The 21194-nt window shown below is 33.9% G+C and overlaps 1 protein-coding gene across 7 annotated transcripts in view; it reads left to right on the forward strand.

Moving 5' to 3' along the window:
* Vps13b (vacuolar protein sorting 13 homolog B) overlaps window positions 1–21194 on the forward strand; it is a 699658-nt gene that overhangs the window by 344966 nt on the left and 333498 nt on the right. For 6 of the 7 annotated variants that reach the window (XR_012446367.1, XM_074068910.1, XM_074068912.1 and 3 more), the window contains exons 25-27: window positions 5468–5671; window positions 19805–19976; window positions 20484–20598. Coding sequence is in view for 5 of the 7 variants with exons in the window: in XM_074068910.1 (XP_073925011.1) it covers window positions 5468–5671; window positions 19805–19976; window positions 20484–20598 (491 nt within the window). In the remaining 2 variants the exon portion in view is untranslated. Of the gene's footprint in view, window positions 1–2653; window positions 2833–5467; window positions 5672–19804; window positions 19977–20483; window positions 20599–21194 lie in introns of those variants that run through there. The other variant, XR_012446368.1, reaches the window with a different exon arrangement.

The raw sequence follows: 21194 nt of genomic DNA on the forward strand, positions 1-21194 counted from the left end.
TACCTTAGTTCCTTTCTTATGGTAGTTTCATTCAGTTTAATACTTCTATATTCATTTTTGTGTAGTAAGTATATCATCCCCACTGAAGTTCTTAGTTTCCCTACCTGTCTAGTGGGTGACCTCCCCTTTGTGTGACCAGTGTTTCATAATATTGTTACATTTGTGTTGGGTGTATATTCCACAAATGAGAGAGAGTGCATGTGGCTTTTGACCTTCTGAGCCTGGCTAACTTCACTTAAGATGATGTTCTCCTGTTCCATCCATTTACCTGCGAATGACGAAATTTCATTCTTCTTTGTGGCTGAGTAAAATTCCAACGTATATAAATGCCACATTTTCTTAATCCATTCAAACATAGTGGGGCATTTTGGCTGTTTCCATATCTTGGCTATTGTAAACAATGCTGCAATGAACAGGGTATGAAGGTACCTTTGTTGTGAACTGAGTCACAATCTTTCAGTTATATCCCTAGGAGTGGTATTGCTGGATTGTATGGCAGGTTTATTTTTAGTTTTTTTAAGGAGCTTCCATACTATTTTCCATAGTGGTTGTACTAGCTTACATTCCCACCAGCAGTGTTTGAGGGTTCCTTTTTCCCCTGCATCCTCACCAATATTTGTTGTCATTTGTGTTCTTGATAGTAGCTATTCTAACCGGAGTAAGGTATAATCTTAATGTGGTTTTGATTTGCATTTTCTTTATGGCCAGGGAGGTTGAGCATTTTTCATGTGTTTTTTATAGCCATTTGGACTTTTTCCTTTGAAAAGGCTCTGTTCAGTTCATTTGCCTATTTCTTCATTGGGTCATTGATTTTTTGGGAGTTTAGTTTTTTGAGCTACCTGTATATTCTGGTTATAAACTCCTTGTCAGATGTATAACTGGCAAAGATTTTCTCCCATTCTATGGATGGCCTCTTCAATTTCGAGACAATTTCTTTTGTGCAGAAACTTTTTAATTTGATATAGTCCCATTTGCTAATCCTTTCTCTTATTTGCTGAGCCCCATGAATTCTACTGAGGAAGTCATTACCTATCTATTGCCTCTAGTGTATTCCCTGCTCTTTCCTGCTCTAGCTTTAAGGTTTCATGTCTTATATTAAGGTCTTTAATCCACTTTGAGTTGATACTTGTACAGGGTAATAAACATGAATCTAGTTTCAGTTTTCTGCAGGTAGATATACAGTTTTCCCAGCAACATTTGTTGAAGAGGCTGTCTTCTCCATCATATGTTTTTGGCTCCTTTGTCAAAAATTAGGTGGGTGTAGCTACATGGATTTATATCCGTATCTCCTATTCTGTTCCACTGGTCTTCATGTCTGTTTTTGTGCTAGTACTGTGCTGTTTTTATTGCTATGGCTCTGTAGTATAGTTTGAAGTCAGGTATTGTGATACCTACAGCATTGCTGTTTTTGCTCAGTATTGCTTTGGCTATTGGCAGTCTTTTGTGCTTCCAGATGAACTTTAGGGATGATTTTTCAATCTCTGTGATGAATGTAATTGGGATTTTGATGGGAATTGCATTGAATATGTAGATTGCTTTTGGTAGTATAGCCATTTTTACTGTGTTAATTCTACCAGCCCATGAGCATGGGAGATCTTTCCATCTCTGTAGTCTTTTTCATTTTTCTTCTGTGATTTGTAGTTTTCTTTGTAGATGTCATTCACATCCTTTGTTAATTTTATTCCTAGGTATTTAGTTTATTTTGAGGCTATTGTAAATGGAATTGTTTTCTTATATTCTCTCTCAATCTGTTCATTGTTGGTGTATAGAAAAGCTTATGATTTTTATAAGTTGATTTTGTATCCTGCTACATTGCTGAAGCTGTTCATGGTGTCTAGGAGTTTCTTGGTGAACTTGTTCAGATCTTTTAGGTATAAGATCATGTTTTCTATGAATAGGAATAGTTTGACTTCTTCTTTAGCTATTTGTATTCCTTTTATTTCTTCTGGCTAGGAATTCCTAGACTATGTTGAATAGGAGTGGAGAGAGTAGGCACCCTTGTCTCATTCCTGACTTTAGCAGAAATGGTTTCAGTTTTTCTCCATTAAGTATGAATGTTGGCTATAGGTTTGTCATATATAGCTTATATTATGTTGAGGTACATTCCTTTTATTCCTAGTTTCATCAGAACTTTTATCATGAAATGGTGTTGAATTTTATCGAAGGCTTTTTCTGCATCTGTTGTGATTACCAAGTGGTTTTTGTCTTTGATTCTGTTAATATGCTGCGTTACGTTTAATGATTTACATGTGTTGAACCATCCCTGGAATGAAGCTGACTTTGTCATGGTGTATGATCTTTCTGATATGTTGTTGGATTAGGTTTGCTATTATTGTATTGAGAATTTTTGCATCTATGTTCATTAAGGAGATTGGCCTGTAGTTCTCTTTTTTGGATGTGTCCTTGTCTGCTTATGAGATGAGTGTAATATTGACTTCATAGAATGAGTTAGGCAGTGTTCCTTCCCTTTCTATTCCATGAAAAAGGTTAAGGAGTGTTGGTATTAGTTCTTCTTTAAAGATCTGGTAGCATTCAGCAGAGAATCTGTCAGGTCCTAGACTTTTCTTTTTTGGGAGACTGTTTTTTTTTGCGGTACTGGGCTTGAACTTTCAAACTTCAGTTCATACTGAAACACTTTTCCTGTGGCCACTAGTGCTACAATGCCTGTGGCTGCCTTGGACTATCTACTGCTGAACTGACTCATGGCCCAGGATTGCTGAAACCAGCCTTAGATGATGCTGCCCAGAAATAACAGTAGACTAGCACTGCATTTCTCCACCTGACACCATGACCAGGCATTATGGTCTCTCACCCGACTTCTTCAGTTCTTATGTAAGTAGTTTGGTATGTGAATTAATTGCTCAAATTTGTATGTCTCTGGGGAAGATGATTGCTGGAGGTTCTTACTTAGCTACTGTTTGCTTTACTTCCTAATTAAAAAAAAGAAAAGAAAAGAAACATGGCCAGGCATGGTGACACATGGCTGTAATCCCAACCTTGTGGAGATGGAGATGACAGGATCATGGTTTGAGGTCAACTTGGACAAAAAAATTAGTGAGATCCTGTCTCAACAACAAACTGGTCATGGTGGTTCATGCCTTTAATGCTAGCTATGGTGAGGCATGGTTAGGAGCATTGTGGTCTGAGGCCAGGTCTAGGTAAAAGCAAGAGACCCTACCTGAAAAATAGATGAAAGCAAAAAAGGCTGAGGGCATGGCTCAAGTGTACACACTTGCCTATCAGATGCAAGTCCTTGAGTTCAAATGTCAATACCATCAAAAAAATTAAAAATAAGATATTATCTTTTACCTTTATTCAGTATTTGATACTCTTGTTAGCATAAATATTTGGGTGCCTTCCTATATAACCTGTATTTTTATTTTTCAGATATCTTTTTATAATTTTTTGTGGTATACTTAATTTATAATATATTCCATTTTTAAGTTGTCCTGCTTGAAAAAAATTTCACATACATACATACATCCTGTAATGTAGGTAATGGATATATCCAAAGTTTTCAGAAGTTTTTCATGCTTCTTTGAACTACTCCTTCCTATTGCTTCCCATCACAGGCAAACACTGATTTTGCCATCATAAATTAATTTTACTTTTTTAGGACTCTGTATAAATAGAATCATACAGTTGTTGGGTTTTTTTTGTCTAACTTCTTTCCTTTTGCATAATTATTTTTAGATTATTCCATATTATTGCACGAAGCAATACTGTATTTCTTTTTATTACTAATTAACATTCTGCCATATTAATGAAGTGCATCATTGTGTTCCCTGCTTGTTATTAAACATTATTAAACATTAAATAATGTTATTAAACATTATTAAACATTTCAGTTTGGGTTACTACAGATAATGCTGATACAAACATTTGTGTGCATGTTTTTCTTTGGAAATTGTTGTTCCTTTTTTGGGGGGCGGGCAACTTAGGAGTGTAATGACTGGCTTATATGGTAGATATATACCTTTTCTAAAACTATCAGACTATATATTTTACATTCTCACCAACAGAGAATAAGAGTTTCTGTTGCACGGTATCCTCACTAATAAACTTGGAATGGTTAGGCTTTCTAATTTTACACATTCTAATAGGTGGGAAGTCGCAGTTCATTGTGGCTTTAATTGGCAAAGTGTTTCAGTATGACCTGAAGTTTGAAAGCTGAACATCTATCCTCAGATATTTGCCTTATTGGGAGGGGGTGGGTTCTGAGTTTTGTGTTAACTTTTTTTTTTGAAAATAAAAATGTGTTTATGCTTCTGTCATTGTTCGGCCTTTAAATAAAAAGTATTTATTGACATATACAATTTTTAATGGTAACAGGTAAAGAAGTAAGTAGTATAAGTTCTTTTATTTAAGAAAGAGTAAAATAATCTTTTTTACATTTTTAGTTTGCTGTATAATTGTTTCTTTCTAAAAAGAAACTTATTATGGAGAAAAAATTTGAACTAATTTTTTTCTAGAAGATTCTTGTATAACATCTGTAGCCATTTGATTATTTTAAAGCAAAAGTAGCTATAACTCGAGATTTGAGACTTCATTACACAAAAAACTGGAGAAAACTGTATACCCAAGTACTGTTTTATATCAAGTAAGGATTGACAACAGTGTTTTTATGCATCTGCTGCCTGAAAAAGAAATCAGCTTCATCATCTGGATATCCTGGAGCAGAGATTTCTTATAAATATGAGAACTTCACTTTTTTTTAATGGCAAGCAGAATATGGTCTCCAGCTGTGGATTTGCTTATATATTGTGTTTGCATTTTTCCATGGGCTTGTTTTATACAGTATATGGCAGTGTGTTGTCATACAAATTCCATGATTAATGCTTATTTATGAACTCTTGTATAAATATCTTAGAACCCCGTCAAACAATGTGCAAGTTAAACAGTTTTTTCTCTGAATATTGGAGTGACATAACCCAGGGGAATAGTAGGTTGGATATGTTCTTTATCTATAGAAAAGTTTCAAGTAACATTTTCCTTCTACTATTCTGTGTTGTATAATTCTTTTTCAGTTTATTTTGTGAAGCATGAAATCTAGTTTCAGTTTTATACCTCAGAACTCAGAGGACAAGTTGTGAATATTATTCAGAAATAAGGATGGTATTCATTTCAAATTTTACAAAACAATTAAATCTACTTTGATACATAACTCATATTGTAATTTTTTTCCTTTCCTGATTTTAAGAGGTGTTTATATATTTTTCACTATTTGTATCTTAATAAATTTACTTATTTCCATGGCTTTAATTCACAGAAATGCTTGGTTGATTATAAAATATCACACTGTGTGTGTAAGACACAAACTTGTAAGTGTGAAAAAATCACGCACAGTGATACATTGGTAGATATTTGTTTTATAGTTTCTTATTTCCTCAGGTTAGTTAATTTTCTCATATTTGGCATTTTAGTTGATTGTGACTAGATGTTGAAAACTCTCTTTCTCTTATCTTAGGTCCAGCTCCTTTGTGAAGTAGCTGATAGTATGAATAAAGTCTGGAATAAGATTCAGAAGAGAGGCAGTCTTGGTCCATCTTCAGTCTGTCCAGAGACCGTGGCAGGGCCTGTCCCTGGTTCTCCAGTTCGAAGCAGTGTAGGTACAGCTCCTCCAGATGCCAGCACGTGCAGCCCATCCGCTGATATTGGAACTGCTACTGAGGTAAGTGCTGTTGAACAGTACTGTGAACAAATGCAGGGTAACACATAACTCAGAGCTCCATGTCAGTGAAGAGGGTGAAGGTGACCTCACCACTGTGGAAGCTGACAGATTCAGAAGGTTCAGGAAGAATTGTGGTAGCAGTGACTGTACTGGGTTCTTTTGGGATCCAAGTATTTTCATCACTTTCTGCTGGCTGTGAGGTTGTTCAGGACTGTGTAGATCTGTGAAGTGGCAGAAGCTGAGACAAAGTAAAGGTATGTTTCCTCAGGAGTATGGAAACTTAGAAGCTGAGGGGAAAAGAAGCTCATGTCTCTCCTTTTCCTGTCTTTGTGCCTCAGTTCCTTTTTTAACCAGGCTGTTACTGTTCTCGTTAGCTTAGTGCTTTTCAACGCTGTCATACCCAGTGTCGTCCTCCTCTTCCTCTCAGTCATAAAATTCTTTCTAGTTATGTTTAGCAACTTAACCTCAGCTGGCATGCCAGTGTCTCTTTGATATAACAAATGTTTTATACTAGCCTTTTTATTATCTTGCAATGAAGATAAAAGATATAATATGAAATGAAAATAAAAAGTGATAGAGCCTGTATGTACACATAGAATTTCAAAGTATACAATTATTGAAATATAAAGGAAATGATTTAAGATATAGTAATATGTATTTCATTATGTAAATGCTTGGCATGGTGACATTGGAAGACACGATGGAGTTAGACACGTCTGTGTACACATGGACTTGTGCAAGTCTGTATAAAGTACCACAAATAGTATTGCTGTAGGTAGCATTATTTTCTGAAGTAATGACAAACTTTTGCTCCAATTTTAAACAATGCATTGTTTAGTCTTTTATTCCAGTAGTTACACTTCTTTAGTTCTTAGTGATAAAATCATACAATTGTGAACAAAATTAGATTTAAAACAGATTTTTTTTGTGGTACTGAGATTTGAACTCAGTACCTCACATAATTGATAAGCAAGCACTCTTTTTCTTGAGCCACACTTCCAGCCTTTTTTGCTGTAGTCTATCTTTCAGGTGAGATCTCATGTTTTTGCCTGGTCTGGCCTCAGATCACAGTTTTACTGTCTATGCCTCCCAGTAGCTGGGATCACAGTGAGATGCTATCACGCCAGACTTTTTTTTTGAGATGGGGTCTCTCTAACTTGTTCTGTTAAGCGGACCTCCAGCTGTGATCCTTCCCATCTCTGCCTCCCACACAGCTTTCAAGCTAAAACAGATTTTTATGCCCAAATATTTATAAGCAGGATTTTTACCTATATGATTTGTCCATGAGAACATCTTCATTTTGCAGGACTATCCTCTATACCAGAGGACCTCTTGAATCCCTAACTCCTAACCTTTAAATGCCAGTAGAAACAGAAAATCATTGAATCAACCCCAACCATTCTCATTCACTTCCAGAACACCCCCTAGACTGCTGTTGAGAACTACTATTCTATAGTATCTCTGGTAGATGGTATGTTTTTGTTTCTGCATTGATAAAGACAGTTCCCTCTGGAAGCAAAGCTATTGGCAAAATACAGAGTAAGAGAACAAGTAAAGGGAGTGTTAATTGTTTCTTCAAACCAGTAAAAGCAAACTCAGAAGGGTAAATTACACCTGTTGTGAGGCTTTTGCATACATTGGAGTGGATGTATTTAACCCTTTCACAAATATCTCCTCTCCAAATCTTAAGAAACACAGTGACCTAAGTGGTCAGATTTCTTTTTCTTTATCCTTTTTTCTTTTCTTTTTCTCCATCCTTTTTCCTTTTCTTTTTCTCCAAATAAGGAGGAGATGGAAAGTCTAGATCTCATGAGCCATTATGAAGTTAATGATGCATACATGTTCTAGAGTAAAAGCAGTGAATGCTTTCATAGAGATCCTCAATGTTGTTAGTATACAAAAGCTTTGAGATGATTTGTCTGAAAGAAAACTACTTTACTAAATGCAGCAATTTTCAGTTTTATTCAACTAATGACTCATTCATAGTCTACCTGTTAACTGTATAAAATATAGTTTGTGAAATTTGCTAATCAATGTTTAAGGCAATAAATTGCTAGACAAGGACAATTGCAAGTAAAATTGATAAATACAGTTAAAGCTAGAGAAATTTTAGTGGTAGAAAACAGTGTTTCATTAAAAATAAGTATTTACTAATACTGTGTTCACAGGGACATTGAAGTTTTCTTTTGGAAAGAGACATTTTAAAAAGTGTTGCAAATGCAGGAAAGACAGGAATAGTCAGGTGTTAGAACTGCTGTTCATACAAAGTAGTGTTTGAATGGTAGTAAATGCTGCACTCTAGAATTGTGTAGTGTACAACCTACACAAAAGGACATGGTGGACTGAATGTGAAGTGTAATAGAAATAAACTATGTTCAATATTTATATTTACTCTCTTAGATTTTGTAGCTGTTTTGTAGAGAAAGTAACACTTGAAACAGATTTTACCAAATGAATGAGAGGGCTGGGGCACAGGGAGGGGGTGGGGCCTGAAGTGCCTAGGTGTTGGAAGGCCCTGAGTTCAAACTGCAGTACTGCCTCCACCAGCAAAAAAAGAGCAAGCAAGCAAGAGCAAGACATTACTAACAGTTTTGTTTTAGTAGGTTTACAGTATAATAGGTTAGAAGAATGATATCTTCAGTAGCCAAAATGAAGGAATTAGAAAAGGGAGACATTAAAATAGGGAGAAAAAAAATGATGCTGGGGGTTATGGAGATTTTGCTCAAAAAACAAATGACTTCTGGACTGCAGGGGGCAGGGGATAGTGCTTCTCTAGATGCACAGGCTCTGGGTTTAATTCCCAGTACCACAAAACAAACAGAAGGCAATTTAATTCTGATTTTAGTAGGTTCTTTATTTTATTATAATTTGAGATTAGAAAATTGAGGATTTTTTTCTGATTGTGTTATAATGATAAATAATGAATTTGCTTGTAGTGAATTTGTTCTATGCTGGCTATGAAATCTATCTGTTTGACAAAGGACTGAAAATGAAAGAATCTTAATGTAAAATTTCATAAATCAAGATCCAAGAAAGACCATGTAAAATAGCTCACAGAAAAAAGGTAACAGAGTTGTAGAGAGAGATATACATAGAGAAGTGATGATAAAGGTTTTCTTAATGTATCTTCTTCCCCTATATAGATACAGGATAGACAGGAAAAAAGGTGGGTGATTACTAGTATTCCAATATGCATTTGAAACTTAGAGTCACTTGGGAAGCTTGTTCTTTGACAGTATTTTAAAATAACTTAGCTGGCTTGTTTTCCATAAAGGTCAGGAAGGTTTTTGTGAAGATGATATAAAGGTATTATGATGACAGATAATAAAACTTTGATTTAACTTTATAGCTTAGAAGGAAGTGTTCATGTTTTGAATATTTTATGTTTAATTTTTTTTCTTCCTCTCAAGAAAATATTTATGTGGCGATCAGAATTATGTATGCATCCGAGTTTAAATTTACCTCCTAGAGAGTAAGCTAGTAAAGGATGATATTAAAAAGTGGTGGGTTTTCCTCTTAGTGTGCACAAATACTTCAGTTATGATTCTTTGTTCTTGTTTAACTCAACTAGAATTCAAAATTTGTGCCCAAGGCTTCATTTCTCATGTCCCTTTTAAAAGCTTGTTGAACTATGCTTAATCTTTTTCATTTTCATTCCTTTTATATCAGTGCTACTTAATAGGCTACATTATTGTGATCTTTTGAATTCCCATGTAAAATATGGTTTTGTATTTCAATGAATTTGCCTGTACCTTTAAATGTGTGTCACCTGTTCACTGGAGCAGTTACTGAATGAATGGAACTGCAGAGGACCTGTACTGTGGAGAGAGTGTTCAAACATATTTTGTTTGAATCCATTCCATATCCCTTATGCCTTTTTGGACAATACGTTTCTGGACAGCTGTAGCGACCCTTCTCTTAGTTATTATTATCTTGTAATCTTTTGATTATAAAAAGATTTTGAATTAGCAACACTGTCAGGTAAACAACAGAACTGTCTTTATACAGATTTAATATACAGTACAAATGTTATGGTTAATTATAGCAGTACTTCGCAACCATTTTCATGGTGTTGCGTATTTAGAGAATGATATTAATGTGGAGGGTAATCAGAAAAGCTCCAAGTCTCTCAAAGTGCCATATACTCGAGGTCTCTACCACAGAGATTTGATGTGTGAAGGGAATCACTGTGTCAGCATTGCTCTGACACATCCCCTAGTTAGCAAGTTCTAAGTTATACTTCCTTTTTTGATAAATATATTCTTGACATTTTTTATTATTGCCACATTAGCAAACGTTAATGGGTTTAAATAAAATTCTTACAATGACATTATTTTTATAAACATAGTTCCTTCCTTTCTCACTATAGATAATAGCAGTGGGGCTAGTGTGATACACCATTTGATTAGTATGTCAGAATCTTCTTCATAGACCCAAGGCCAAAAACAATATTAAAATTTAGATTGAAATGATTTAACTTTTTATCTATAACAGGTTTTTAAAGAACGCATGAACAAGTTACATGGAGCATATCACTGACTGTTTGACTGCTGTGTTCTGGGCAAATGCTAGTTTTCTTTACAAGAGTTAGAGACATGAAATGAAGACCCTCTAAACTGAAAATGTTTAAATTGCACTATTTGTGTATAGAATTTCCCTGTCTCCAGGCCAAATGAAAAATTTTATCCAGGAGTTTTGCATTAGCTTTCACTAAGCTTTTTACATGTATTATCTCCTTTAATTCTCAAAGTAGTATTATAAGGTGGGTATTATACTTTCTACTTTCATAGTAAAGAATTTGTGTGCTCAAGGTCATAAAGACAATAACTGGCCAAGCTGAAATTAAAATCTCTGCATTCTGACTCCAGAGCCTCAAAGGTATTTTTATTATATGTCTTTTACAACTTAATCCATTGGTTAATCTTCCCTTTTTAATAAATTGTTGCCACAAAGTATAGATGTGTTGTTCCGTATCCTGCTTAGCAAGTGAGATTATATGAGCTATATTCCTTCAATTCTGGAAAATTCTTAGTATCATTTACTTGAGACAATATGGTTCCCACATTCTCTATTATTTTTATTTTCTCTTTTTGTATTTTCTTTCTCTAAATCTCTTAACAACACCTTCTCCTTGGCTGTATCATTAGCTCTCTCTGTTTTTGTCTCTAAGTTATTTACTCAAATCTCCTCTCTTACCCCCTCCCTTTCCCTTGCAGTTTCCAATTCTCCCTTTAGGAATTTCTAATCCCCTTGCTTTCAGACAAAGCTTGATACAATCAGGAGATTCAGGGTGAAAAGAGGGAGATGATGGAAGTGAATCCATTAAAGATACTTTATTCAGTACTGATTTTCCAACAGAGAGGAGCACTTTTCTGTCATTTTATTATGATTTACTTAATAATAACATGGATAGTCTAGAATTATAGTAGCACTTAATATGTGCTGAACACACTGAATGTGTTCAAACATATTTCAAAGTTTTGGCCAAAAATATGGGTGTCAAAAGGGGAAAAAAATGGAAAATTAAAATAGTATATTTAGTTTCCCTGGTAACCTTTCAAACAATAAAAAATAGAATCTTAGTCATTTATTTTTTGTAAGATGTATTTTTTTTCTCCTTGTGAAAATAGCTAAACTGTTTCTGCTACTTTCCTACTCTTTGTAGTAAACTTTCTTTTCTCATTCCTAAGAATTGGCTTCCTCTTTGGTATAGTAGTTTTGCAGAGCTTTTCACATAAGCAAAGAAATTGTCAGATCGTCTCAACCAGTATTTTCGTTTTATGGACTAGAAAATGGAAACATAGTGATTTGATGTTAGTGATACTCAAGGTAGAGTTGGGCCAGCTTGTATTTATCATTATCCTTTTTATGGAATCTGTGAAAGAGACCTTGAAATTGGGCAACTTGAGTTTTTAACTCTGCAATATAATGATCAAAGTATTATGTACTTCATCTCCTTTATTCTGTTACTGTGCTGATGACGTTGATTTGAAAATGTTAAACTGACCTTGTATTTCTGGAAAATACTCAACTTGATTGCAATACATTTTCCTCCTTTTTTATATTGCTGGGTTTAGTTTGATAATTGCTTAGGATTTTGGTATCTATAGTCAAAAGTGATACTGGCCTTTGACTTTTCTTTCTTATAATAGTCTTTGTCATATTTTCATATAAAGATAATACTATCTTCAGAAAATAAGTTGGGAAGTGTTGCCACTTGTTTCATGCTCTAGAAAAGTATTATTTTCAAGTGAAAATTCTCATAATTACTATATATCCCTATGCTAATCAAGAAAGTAATCCTAATTGAAAAGGTACCTCATATCTAAATTAGAGGGTCATAAGTGTTACTAAAATATAGAAGAAATTTTATCTTAAAATTATTAGATGAGAGGAAAAATGAAATGGTAAGTATTAGATACACAAAGGACACTAATTTTTATAAAAGGAACTCAGGAAAACATTTTGATCTTTTCCTAGCTACAGTACTGTTATGTTTCTAGAAATTGAATTTTGTACTAGTCACTAATAAAATAATACTTAGTAATAAAATTTGTATCCCACTCTGGTGACCCAACTTATGTCAAATAAAACTTCTGATCATTTTTATTATAGGCACTAACCATATATAATGTATTATTTTTATTGAACGATTTTGATCGTATATTACAGTTAACAGTTTTGTCTTAAATTTTATTGTAGTTAAATGTATATGTGTGTTAGTCAGCTTTCCATTACTGTTAGAATTAGTCAGTTAATAGAAAAAGTTTATTTTGACTCACATTTTTGGAAGTTATAGTCAATAATCAATTGTCTTATTGTTTGGGAGTCTATAGCAAGACAGCCTATCATGGTGGCTACAGTGGCAATACACAGCAAAACCACTCAGCTCTTGGCCAGGAATGACAAAGGAGAGGAAGGAAGAAGCTAGGGCTCCAGTGTTTCCTTCAAAGATACTCACCAAATGACTAGAAGACTGCCCACTATTTTTGACTCTTTAAATTTCTGATATGCTTTGATTCTGCACTTAGATTGAAATCAAAGGCAGAAACTGCAAACAGCAAGAATCAGAGAAGTTGTATTTGCAGAGATGCAAAAGGAAAAGTTGCATCTTTTGAAGTACCATTTATCTATGCTATCTCTTAGTTGCTGTGCTGCTGGGGTTCCATTGAGAAAGTTCTTACCTATACCTACTAACTCCAGAGTATTTCCTACTCTTTCTTGTATCAACTTAAGAGTTTGGGGTCTGATATTAAGATCCTTGATCCATTTTGAGTTAATCTTGGTGTAGGGTGATGTACATGGATCTAGTTTCAGTTTTTTGCAGACTGCTAACCAGTTTTCCCAGCAGTTTTTGCATAACCCATCATCTTTATTATAGGAAGAAAACAAAAATTTATTTTATGGTCAATAACAGAGTAGGTTCTAAATGTTTTGTTTTTTAATATATGAATGTTAAATTATTTTAGAATATCAACTCATATAAGTAACTGAAATTTTGGTTATGTAATACATGGCATAGAGATGTTTGTGTTCAGTAAGTCACTACAAGTATTTTTATGTAGATGAGTAAACTATACATATGCCATGAGCTAGTATTTTTAATAATGTATTTAATTATTTTGAACAATTATTTTATATTTTTAGCAATTTGGTATCTTATTTTCTTTACAGTCTAATCTTAATGTTTATTATTTTCCAAACTCTTGCTCATAGAAGATTGTGTGTTATGTAATTTTGTATTGGGTACTCTTCACGTCAGTGGTACATAATGAGGTTTTTACTTAGGGGTTGAAGGTCTGTCCCTAAGCGAACACTTAGCGAAGTGTTTGCTTCTCTGAGGGACTCTAGAGTATATTACGAGCTTTGGACCCTATTTCATATCTAAGTGTTGTGAAACATTGTGCATCATGAAATCAAGCTCTTCAACCTGAATGCACCCCATAATTGTGTTAAAAAAATTCTACTGAGACAGATACTGATTATTTTTAAGTTTATCCTATTACTTAGCTAATTTGATAAATTCAATGCTTATGAATATTGAGACTTGTAAAAACAAGCTCAGTATTTAAGCCATAGTCCTTTACCTTAGAAAAATTTGTAATATTTCAGGTGCGGTATGACTATGTGCACATAATACAAGGTGGTCTGGGAAATTCAGCCTGTAGCTGTGCTGCTTTCCAGAGGCAATTCTGTATTATAGAAAGGGGAGCAAAAATGTTAAATAGAGATATATTTCTGCCGTACTATTTTGTCATGGATCCAAAGATAAATAAAACTTTATAAGTATACTTGAAGAAGATACTTAACTGTACCTCAGCTAGATGATGCTGTCAAAATTTGTGTTCAGGGGCTGAAAGTATTTGTGTTCAGTGGTGGAGTAATACCTGGCATGTGAGGGGTCCTTTGTTTAATCCACAGCACTCACCCAAAAAATAATGTTCCAGTAGGTGTTTGAGGAAGTGGAACATTGTGTAATTAGAGTAATTAAAAATTTTATGCTATTTTTGCTTTCAAAATAGCCCAACAATAAAAACTACCAGTAAAGGCACTAATATTTTGATGATTCCTTTTCAAAACAATGGAACAAAGCAAACACACAAAAATACATACACAATCACATACTTCCCTTACATGCTATTTTTGCTTTCAAAATAGCCCAACACTAAAAACTACCAGTAAAGGCACTAATATTTTGATGATTCCTTTTCAAAACAGTGGAACAAAGCAAACACACAAAAATACATACACAATCACATACTTCCCTTACATGATAAATTCACAATCTTTAGGTCTTTTGGAAGCTTCTAGTTATGTAGTTATACATAAAATGATAATCTTAGTGAAGGTGATTTAGAAAGGAGAATTATTATGAATGAGTGTACTGTATTGATGAAATTAAATCCCTCCAACTCAGTTTTGATTTTAAGCAAGTCATTTAGTTATTTCTAATTTTATGTATGTACAATACTTTTAATTATGTCATCTTTCTTCACACCAGTGATAAAAGAAAACATTTCATATCTTTAGAAAAACATAAAATGTGCCAGGCTTGGTGGCACAGACCTATAATCTTAGCATTTAAGAGGCTGAAGCAGGAGGATAGTACATTTGAGGTCAGCCTGGGCTGTATAGAGAGACTCTTTCTCCAAAAAGCAAAACAAAATAACGGAGAGGAGAGGGAGGGAAACAGAAGACAGAGAAAGGGGGAGAAAGAGAGAAGAAGAGAGAAAGGGAAGGAAGAGAGGAAAGAGCTAAAATGCTAAGTGATTTCTTAGAATACTGATTCTACATACACTAGGTGGGCACACTACCACTTGAGCCACTCCACCAATCCTAGATTCTACTTAAAGTAAAAATTGGTATATTGACCTACCAGTATTCAGAAGCTTAGGTTTATGGGAAAATTTGATCCATGAATTTTGATCCAAGAATTAAAATTATATCATTAGCAGCCTAGTTTCAAAAAATTCTTCATGGAATGGTTCCTTTCTCAATGTTCAGAATTGTGAAAAATGCAATGACTTTCAGTTAATTAAAAACTAAATATTGAACTAAAAAGTTGGTACCTGCTGTAGCAAAACCATTGTCAGTTTTTCATTTTGAACACAATTAGCCTAAGCAATAATCTACCTCAAATTATTCAAACAACACTTTAGATAGTATATTTAATTTGAACTTTTGGTTGATTTCTTTTTTAAGAATGTCTCACAATTATTTAAAATATTTTCCTGAAAATAGATCTCTTTAAAATATTTTTATTTAGATGATTTTATCCGTATCATTTAGGGAGAAACTTTTACTCAAAATGTGGAGGTCATAACAATTGGATTTTTCTCTTACCATTTGAATAGCTGTGGGGAAAAAAAAGAATAATGTATCAAAGCAAGTTTTTTAAATTCACATACCATTCATCAAAATATTTTGCATATAATGCTTTTCCTGTTTCCAAATAATCATCAGAAAATACCTCTAGTCTTTCAATTTTACCTACTTGGTTTTTTAAAATTCAGAAGGTTTTACTGTATAAATATAACCTAGTATGCCGAGGTTATTTTTGCTCATTTATGTCAGTTATATATTTGGAGTCCACTTAGAAATTTCAGGTTTGGTTTTTAAACTTTCTAATTAAAATCTGCATTCAAAAATTTTCATAAAATTTAAAAAATATTTTGCTATCTAAAGTGTTTCTGGTTTTCACTTAGTTTTTTTCAAAGGTACTATTTTTAATTCTTTTGAATGTAGATGACTTCCTAGAAATGAATCTAATTTTTAAAAGCACATTTTAATAATTGCTTATATTAAATAGAAATATTTATTTATATGATCACTAGATGATTTATATTTTAAACCATGAGTAATTCTTTTCATGCTGATATGTTGATTGTGAGGAACACACTTTCCTGTGAATATAGCTCCAGTTTCCTTTATTTCAGTCTGGGTAATGGTAAAGAAGGAAATATGAGTGAGAGATTTAAGTACTGAGTTTATAAGCAGTTAATCATTTTTTTTCCACACCCTTGCATTGAAATAATGAGAGCACAGATATTGGAGACCCCAGCTGGCCACTTGTTTCTGTTGACTTAAGTACAAACAGTGGTGGAAGTGTTTAGCCCTTTGGGAAATTTTGTGATTGAATAGGAATGTGAGAGTTATTTTGATAAGAAAAAATAGCAATGAGGCCAAAACTATGATCATCCTTGAGCTCTGAAGCAGACCAAAGATGAAGGGCTGAATTGTTTGCTCTTCCACATGAACAAAGATAAATTCACCTAGGAAAATAAATTAAGTATGTTGGTCAATTTGCAACAAAATGGTTAAAGAATTGAACTGTTTATTTTAGAACTTGGCCTAAGTAGGTGTGGGAAAATAGTTCAGCATCTCCATTTCTGGCCCAATTTTCACTACAGATTTGGAAACGGAGCTGAAAATTAATGCAGAAACATGCTTAACAATACCTCACCAAATGTTGTAAATCCAAAATGAAAATTCATGCTACATGAGGAAGTAAATTAAAGCCTTTTCCTAGGAGTACTTACTAAATCTGAAGCTACAACTTTCTGAGCATCCTTAAGTATAATCAGTACTGTTAAAAATCAAGGTCTCCTTGATCTGAGATGCTGTTTTCTCTGCAGTTTTTCATTCTTAGGATATGATGTTCTTCTAACTGTTGGAGGGAGGATTTAATTTATCCACACGTCTGCTCTATGAACTTATCAGTAAACAAAGGCCTGCTTGGCCACATTGTTTTCTGTTTATTTTGACTTTGTAAAATGGATCATTTTCTAGAATTAGTTTGGGATATTCATTAGGTATTGTCATCTTAGCTAATCAAAAAGATGATTTTTTATAGTTTCTCAAGTTTTAGGAATTTCAATTAAGCAAATTTAGGATGACTTATTTTAGAGAAGCATTTACATGAAAAGCTCACAAAGAGCAAGCTATTTGCTTTGCTTGGTGTAGTTGGTTGGGACGAGGCATGACCATACTGTCTTCATGTTAGATATTTCTCTCTCTCTCTCTTTCTCTCTCTCTCTCTCTCTCTCTCTCTCTCTCTCTCTCTCTATATATATATATATATATATATATAATTTGAAATGGGTCTTAGAGCCCAGACTGGCCTGGAATTCCCTATGTAGCCAAACTCAGACTGGCCTTGAACTCAAGGTCTTCCTACATGTGCCTCCAAAGTACTGGAATTACAGGCATGCACCATGCACCACCCACAGGAGGCTTAACTCTATAATTTTCGGTCACAACAAATCCAGGACACTTGTACTTTGCTGTGTTTGGTGCCTAAGCATTCCTACAGTAAGCACACAACTGTTATTCTGTGAAAGTCTTCCCCATTTGGTCTTGTCTCCTGCTGAGGATTTGGGAAAATTGGATTTCTTCCTGATTGAAAGATGCTGTAAAGCACTGACATCAAGAGGGGTATGGTAGCATATGCCTGCAATTCCAGCACTTGCGAGGCAGAAGTAGGAGGATTAAGAGTTCAAGTCCAGCTTGGGCTACATAGTGAGACCCTGTCTCAGAACGAAACAAACAACAAAAGGCACTAAGCTCAAAGTAAAAGCTTCGCCCTTCCCCCTTCCATGGTACTGGGGCTTGAACTCAGGGCCTACACCTTGAGCTACTCCACCAGCCGTTTTTTGTGAAGGGATTTTTCAGGATAGGGTCTTGTGGAACTATTTGCCCTGGCTGGCTTAGAACCATGATCCTCCTGATCTCTGCCTCTTGAGTAGCTAGGATTATAGGCATGAGCCACCAGCACCCAGCAAGTAGAAGCTTCTTACAGATCTGAATAATAACCTTCTCTGGATAGCATGTCTGTGCCAGACTTTTTAGTTCATTTTGTATGCTGTTTTACTTACCTTTCTTGCTTTTAGCTGTCAGATTAATAACTTGACTTTGAGATTAATGATTGCTGCTCTGACATATTATCAATAGAAATTAGCATCCTGAGGGCTAAGACTGGAGCCCAAGTGGTAGAACACCTGCCCAGCAAGCTTGAGGTGCTGGGTTAAATCCCTAGTAAGGAAGGAAGGAAAAAAGAAAGAAGGGAGGGAGGGAGGATGGATATTCACCATGTTATATGTCTTCTCAAAACTTTTAAGGGGGGGTTTGTTTTGGCTGTTAACTACTGGTTATAGCTACTTAGCATAGCAAACAAACATTTTGTTTGAGACATTCAAAGCAATAGTGAACTATTATTGATTGAGGATATATAGCAAACGAAAATGTTTGTGAAGTTACATAACAAAAAAGAGAAAGATAAGAGAAATCCCAAATTCTACAAGAATGTGAAAGTACAATTTCTTTAGCATTGCTTTAGCTTGGTGATGATAATTATACCTACCACTTAAAACATGTTTGCTATATTCACAATTATTTTGTTATTTAATCTTAACTCTAGGAGATAAATATCATTATAAAAACTATTTTGCAAAGAAGATAGTGGATGTTGAGGAGATAAATTACTTGTCTAAAATCACATGACTGGTATCTGAATTCCTTAACTTAGTATATCATTCTGCTCACCAGACCAAGCTTAATTAAGTGTATAGAACTAATGTTTTTTAAAAAACCACAAACATCTTTTAAACAAATAACCATTTTATATTTGATTTGTTCTCAGAGTATTAGTTTAGGTTCCCAAATTTTGTTTGCAGGTTTTAAATGGACGGCAAGTTTTGGGTTTTAAAAAACCTAAGTGCTTGGTACCAAATCCCAAAAGAACTGAAAAGACCAGTGACTAATCACTGTCTTTCACACTATCTTTTCCTGCATTTGAAACTGAAACTATTAAACTCCAGTTTAACTTCAAATAAAAAAATGTTTATTTTATTCTGGCATACTGAAAGTTAATGAAACAACCAACAGAGACCAACAAATCTTTCTCAGCAATTTTGCTAGCAGTGAATTTAGAACCTTATACATATGTAGACTTCAGTATATGTTTATTAAATTGAATAAGGTTATGTTTTATTCCCCTTGCTTTTAGTCAAATAAAACATTTTGCAAAGCCTGTTGTCAAATATACTAAATTTTAACATCTCCATTCCTTACAGTTGGGGGGAGGGGTTCAAATGATATATTTGATACATTGTTAGAATGTTTGTAAATGCCACAGTGTACCCCACCCAGCACAACAATAAAAAAAATATGTAAACTATGATGAATTCTCATCACTTTTCTAGATTCGTTAATAAATACTATCAGTGATACACAATTTTTTTTCATAAAGAGAGATCTAGATAGTAAATACTTTAGGATTTGTGCACTACAACACCTCTGGTAATTACACTACCTGAAAAGCAGTCAAAGACAGTCAATAGTGGATGTGGCTGAGATCTGCTACAACTTCATTCTGCAGGACAGCTGGATTTGGCCCTGACTGTAGCTTCATATTCTCACTCTGTAAGGAAGTAATCATTGCTGTGTCTTAACTCATTCAGGATCTAGTTACTTAGATACTTTTAGAGAAAACTAGAATTCATGCATATACATTATATAAACCATTTAATTAGTATATATTTATAATGCTTCACTTTATTTATGTACTAGCATTTCTATGATTATTATCAACATTACTTTCGCTTAAATTACAATTTTGTTTTTTTCTCACTTCAGGGAGATTCTATACAAGCAGGTGATGATTCACCATTCTCAGATTCTGTTACCTTGGAACAAACTACTAATAACATTGGTGGATCCAGTGGACGTGTTAGTCTCTGGATGCAGTGGGTGCTTCCTAAAATTACTATAAAACTTTTTGCTCCAGATCCTGAAAACAAAGGCACAGGTACAGGAGTACTTTTTGTAATGAAAAGATCAACAATTAAGCACTGCTTTTAGAGGAACTATTAAACTTAATTTTGTTTATTGTCCTTTATAATTTAATAAGCATCATTATATCCCATTCAAGTGATTTTTCTTTTAATACTAGCATATTAATGTGTATTAATTCTCTTTGACTTTATAATACCTAAATTGTATTTGTTGATGTTAAAGTTCATCCCAAGGGTCATGAGAGAATTTCCCCGTGGGTCATTTTGATGTGTTGTATCTTTGTGACTAATAGTATTGAAAACATCCTTCACTATTATCAAATTTAGCACTTCAAACATTAACTGGATGACTTACTTTAGTTGTAAGGCCTATATTGATAATAATCTTGATTATGTTTGTAGAACTTATGTAGTCTCATGCCTCTGTAGATGTCCAGGATGTAAATGTCAATGTGAAATGTAAACTAGGAAGTTTTGATAATGATTATGAGGGATTATATTGATACTTGTTTCTTTTGCAGAGGTTTGTATGGTCAGTGAACTAGAAGATCTCAGTGCTTCCATAGATGTGCAGGATGTGTACATGAAAGTGAAATGTAAAATAGAGAGTTTCAATATTGATCACTATAGAAGCAGGTAAATAATGAACATAGGAAAAGCTTTATTTTCTTAAAAGAAAGTAACTAAGAATTTTTCTATTTTACTTTGGCTGTTTTTTTAAATTGCTATACTTATTCTCAAAGAGGGTTCTTAAAAATGAATTGGCTCCCTATCACTCACTCATATATGGTTTATTAAAAGAGCATGTTTTATAAGGTGATATATCTATTCATATTAAATGAAATAAGCTAATTATCTGACAACTTATTTCATGTATTATATATTTTTTAAGATGCCTAGAACACAGTTGACAGCTCTGGATTTTGCTGTTTTCCTACCTACTCCCTATATAATCCACTCTGAGATAGAGCAACTGCTCATGTCCCTTGACATTTGGAAGACACTTCTTTTATCACAGATCATTCATATGTATATGATGAGTATTCCTATAAGCACACTGTCCCTTCCCTAATAAAGTTACTTAAAAAATAATAGTATATGTAAATACGATTTGTTTGCAGTAATAATGATAGTAAAGAAGTTAAATTTTAGATATTTTTCACATAAAGCAATTTTGCCTTTAATGTTACCCAAATAAAAGTACAAATCCTTTCTTTTTTTTTTTTTTACTT

The sequence above is a fragment of the Castor canadensis genome, chromosome 3 (assembly GCF_047511655.1).
Source record: "Castor canadensis chromosome 3, mCasCan1.hap1v2, whole genome shotgun sequence".
In the NCBI taxonomy this organism is placed as follows: domain Eukaryota; kingdom Metazoa; phylum Chordata; class Mammalia; order Rodentia; family Castoridae; genus Castor; species Castor canadensis.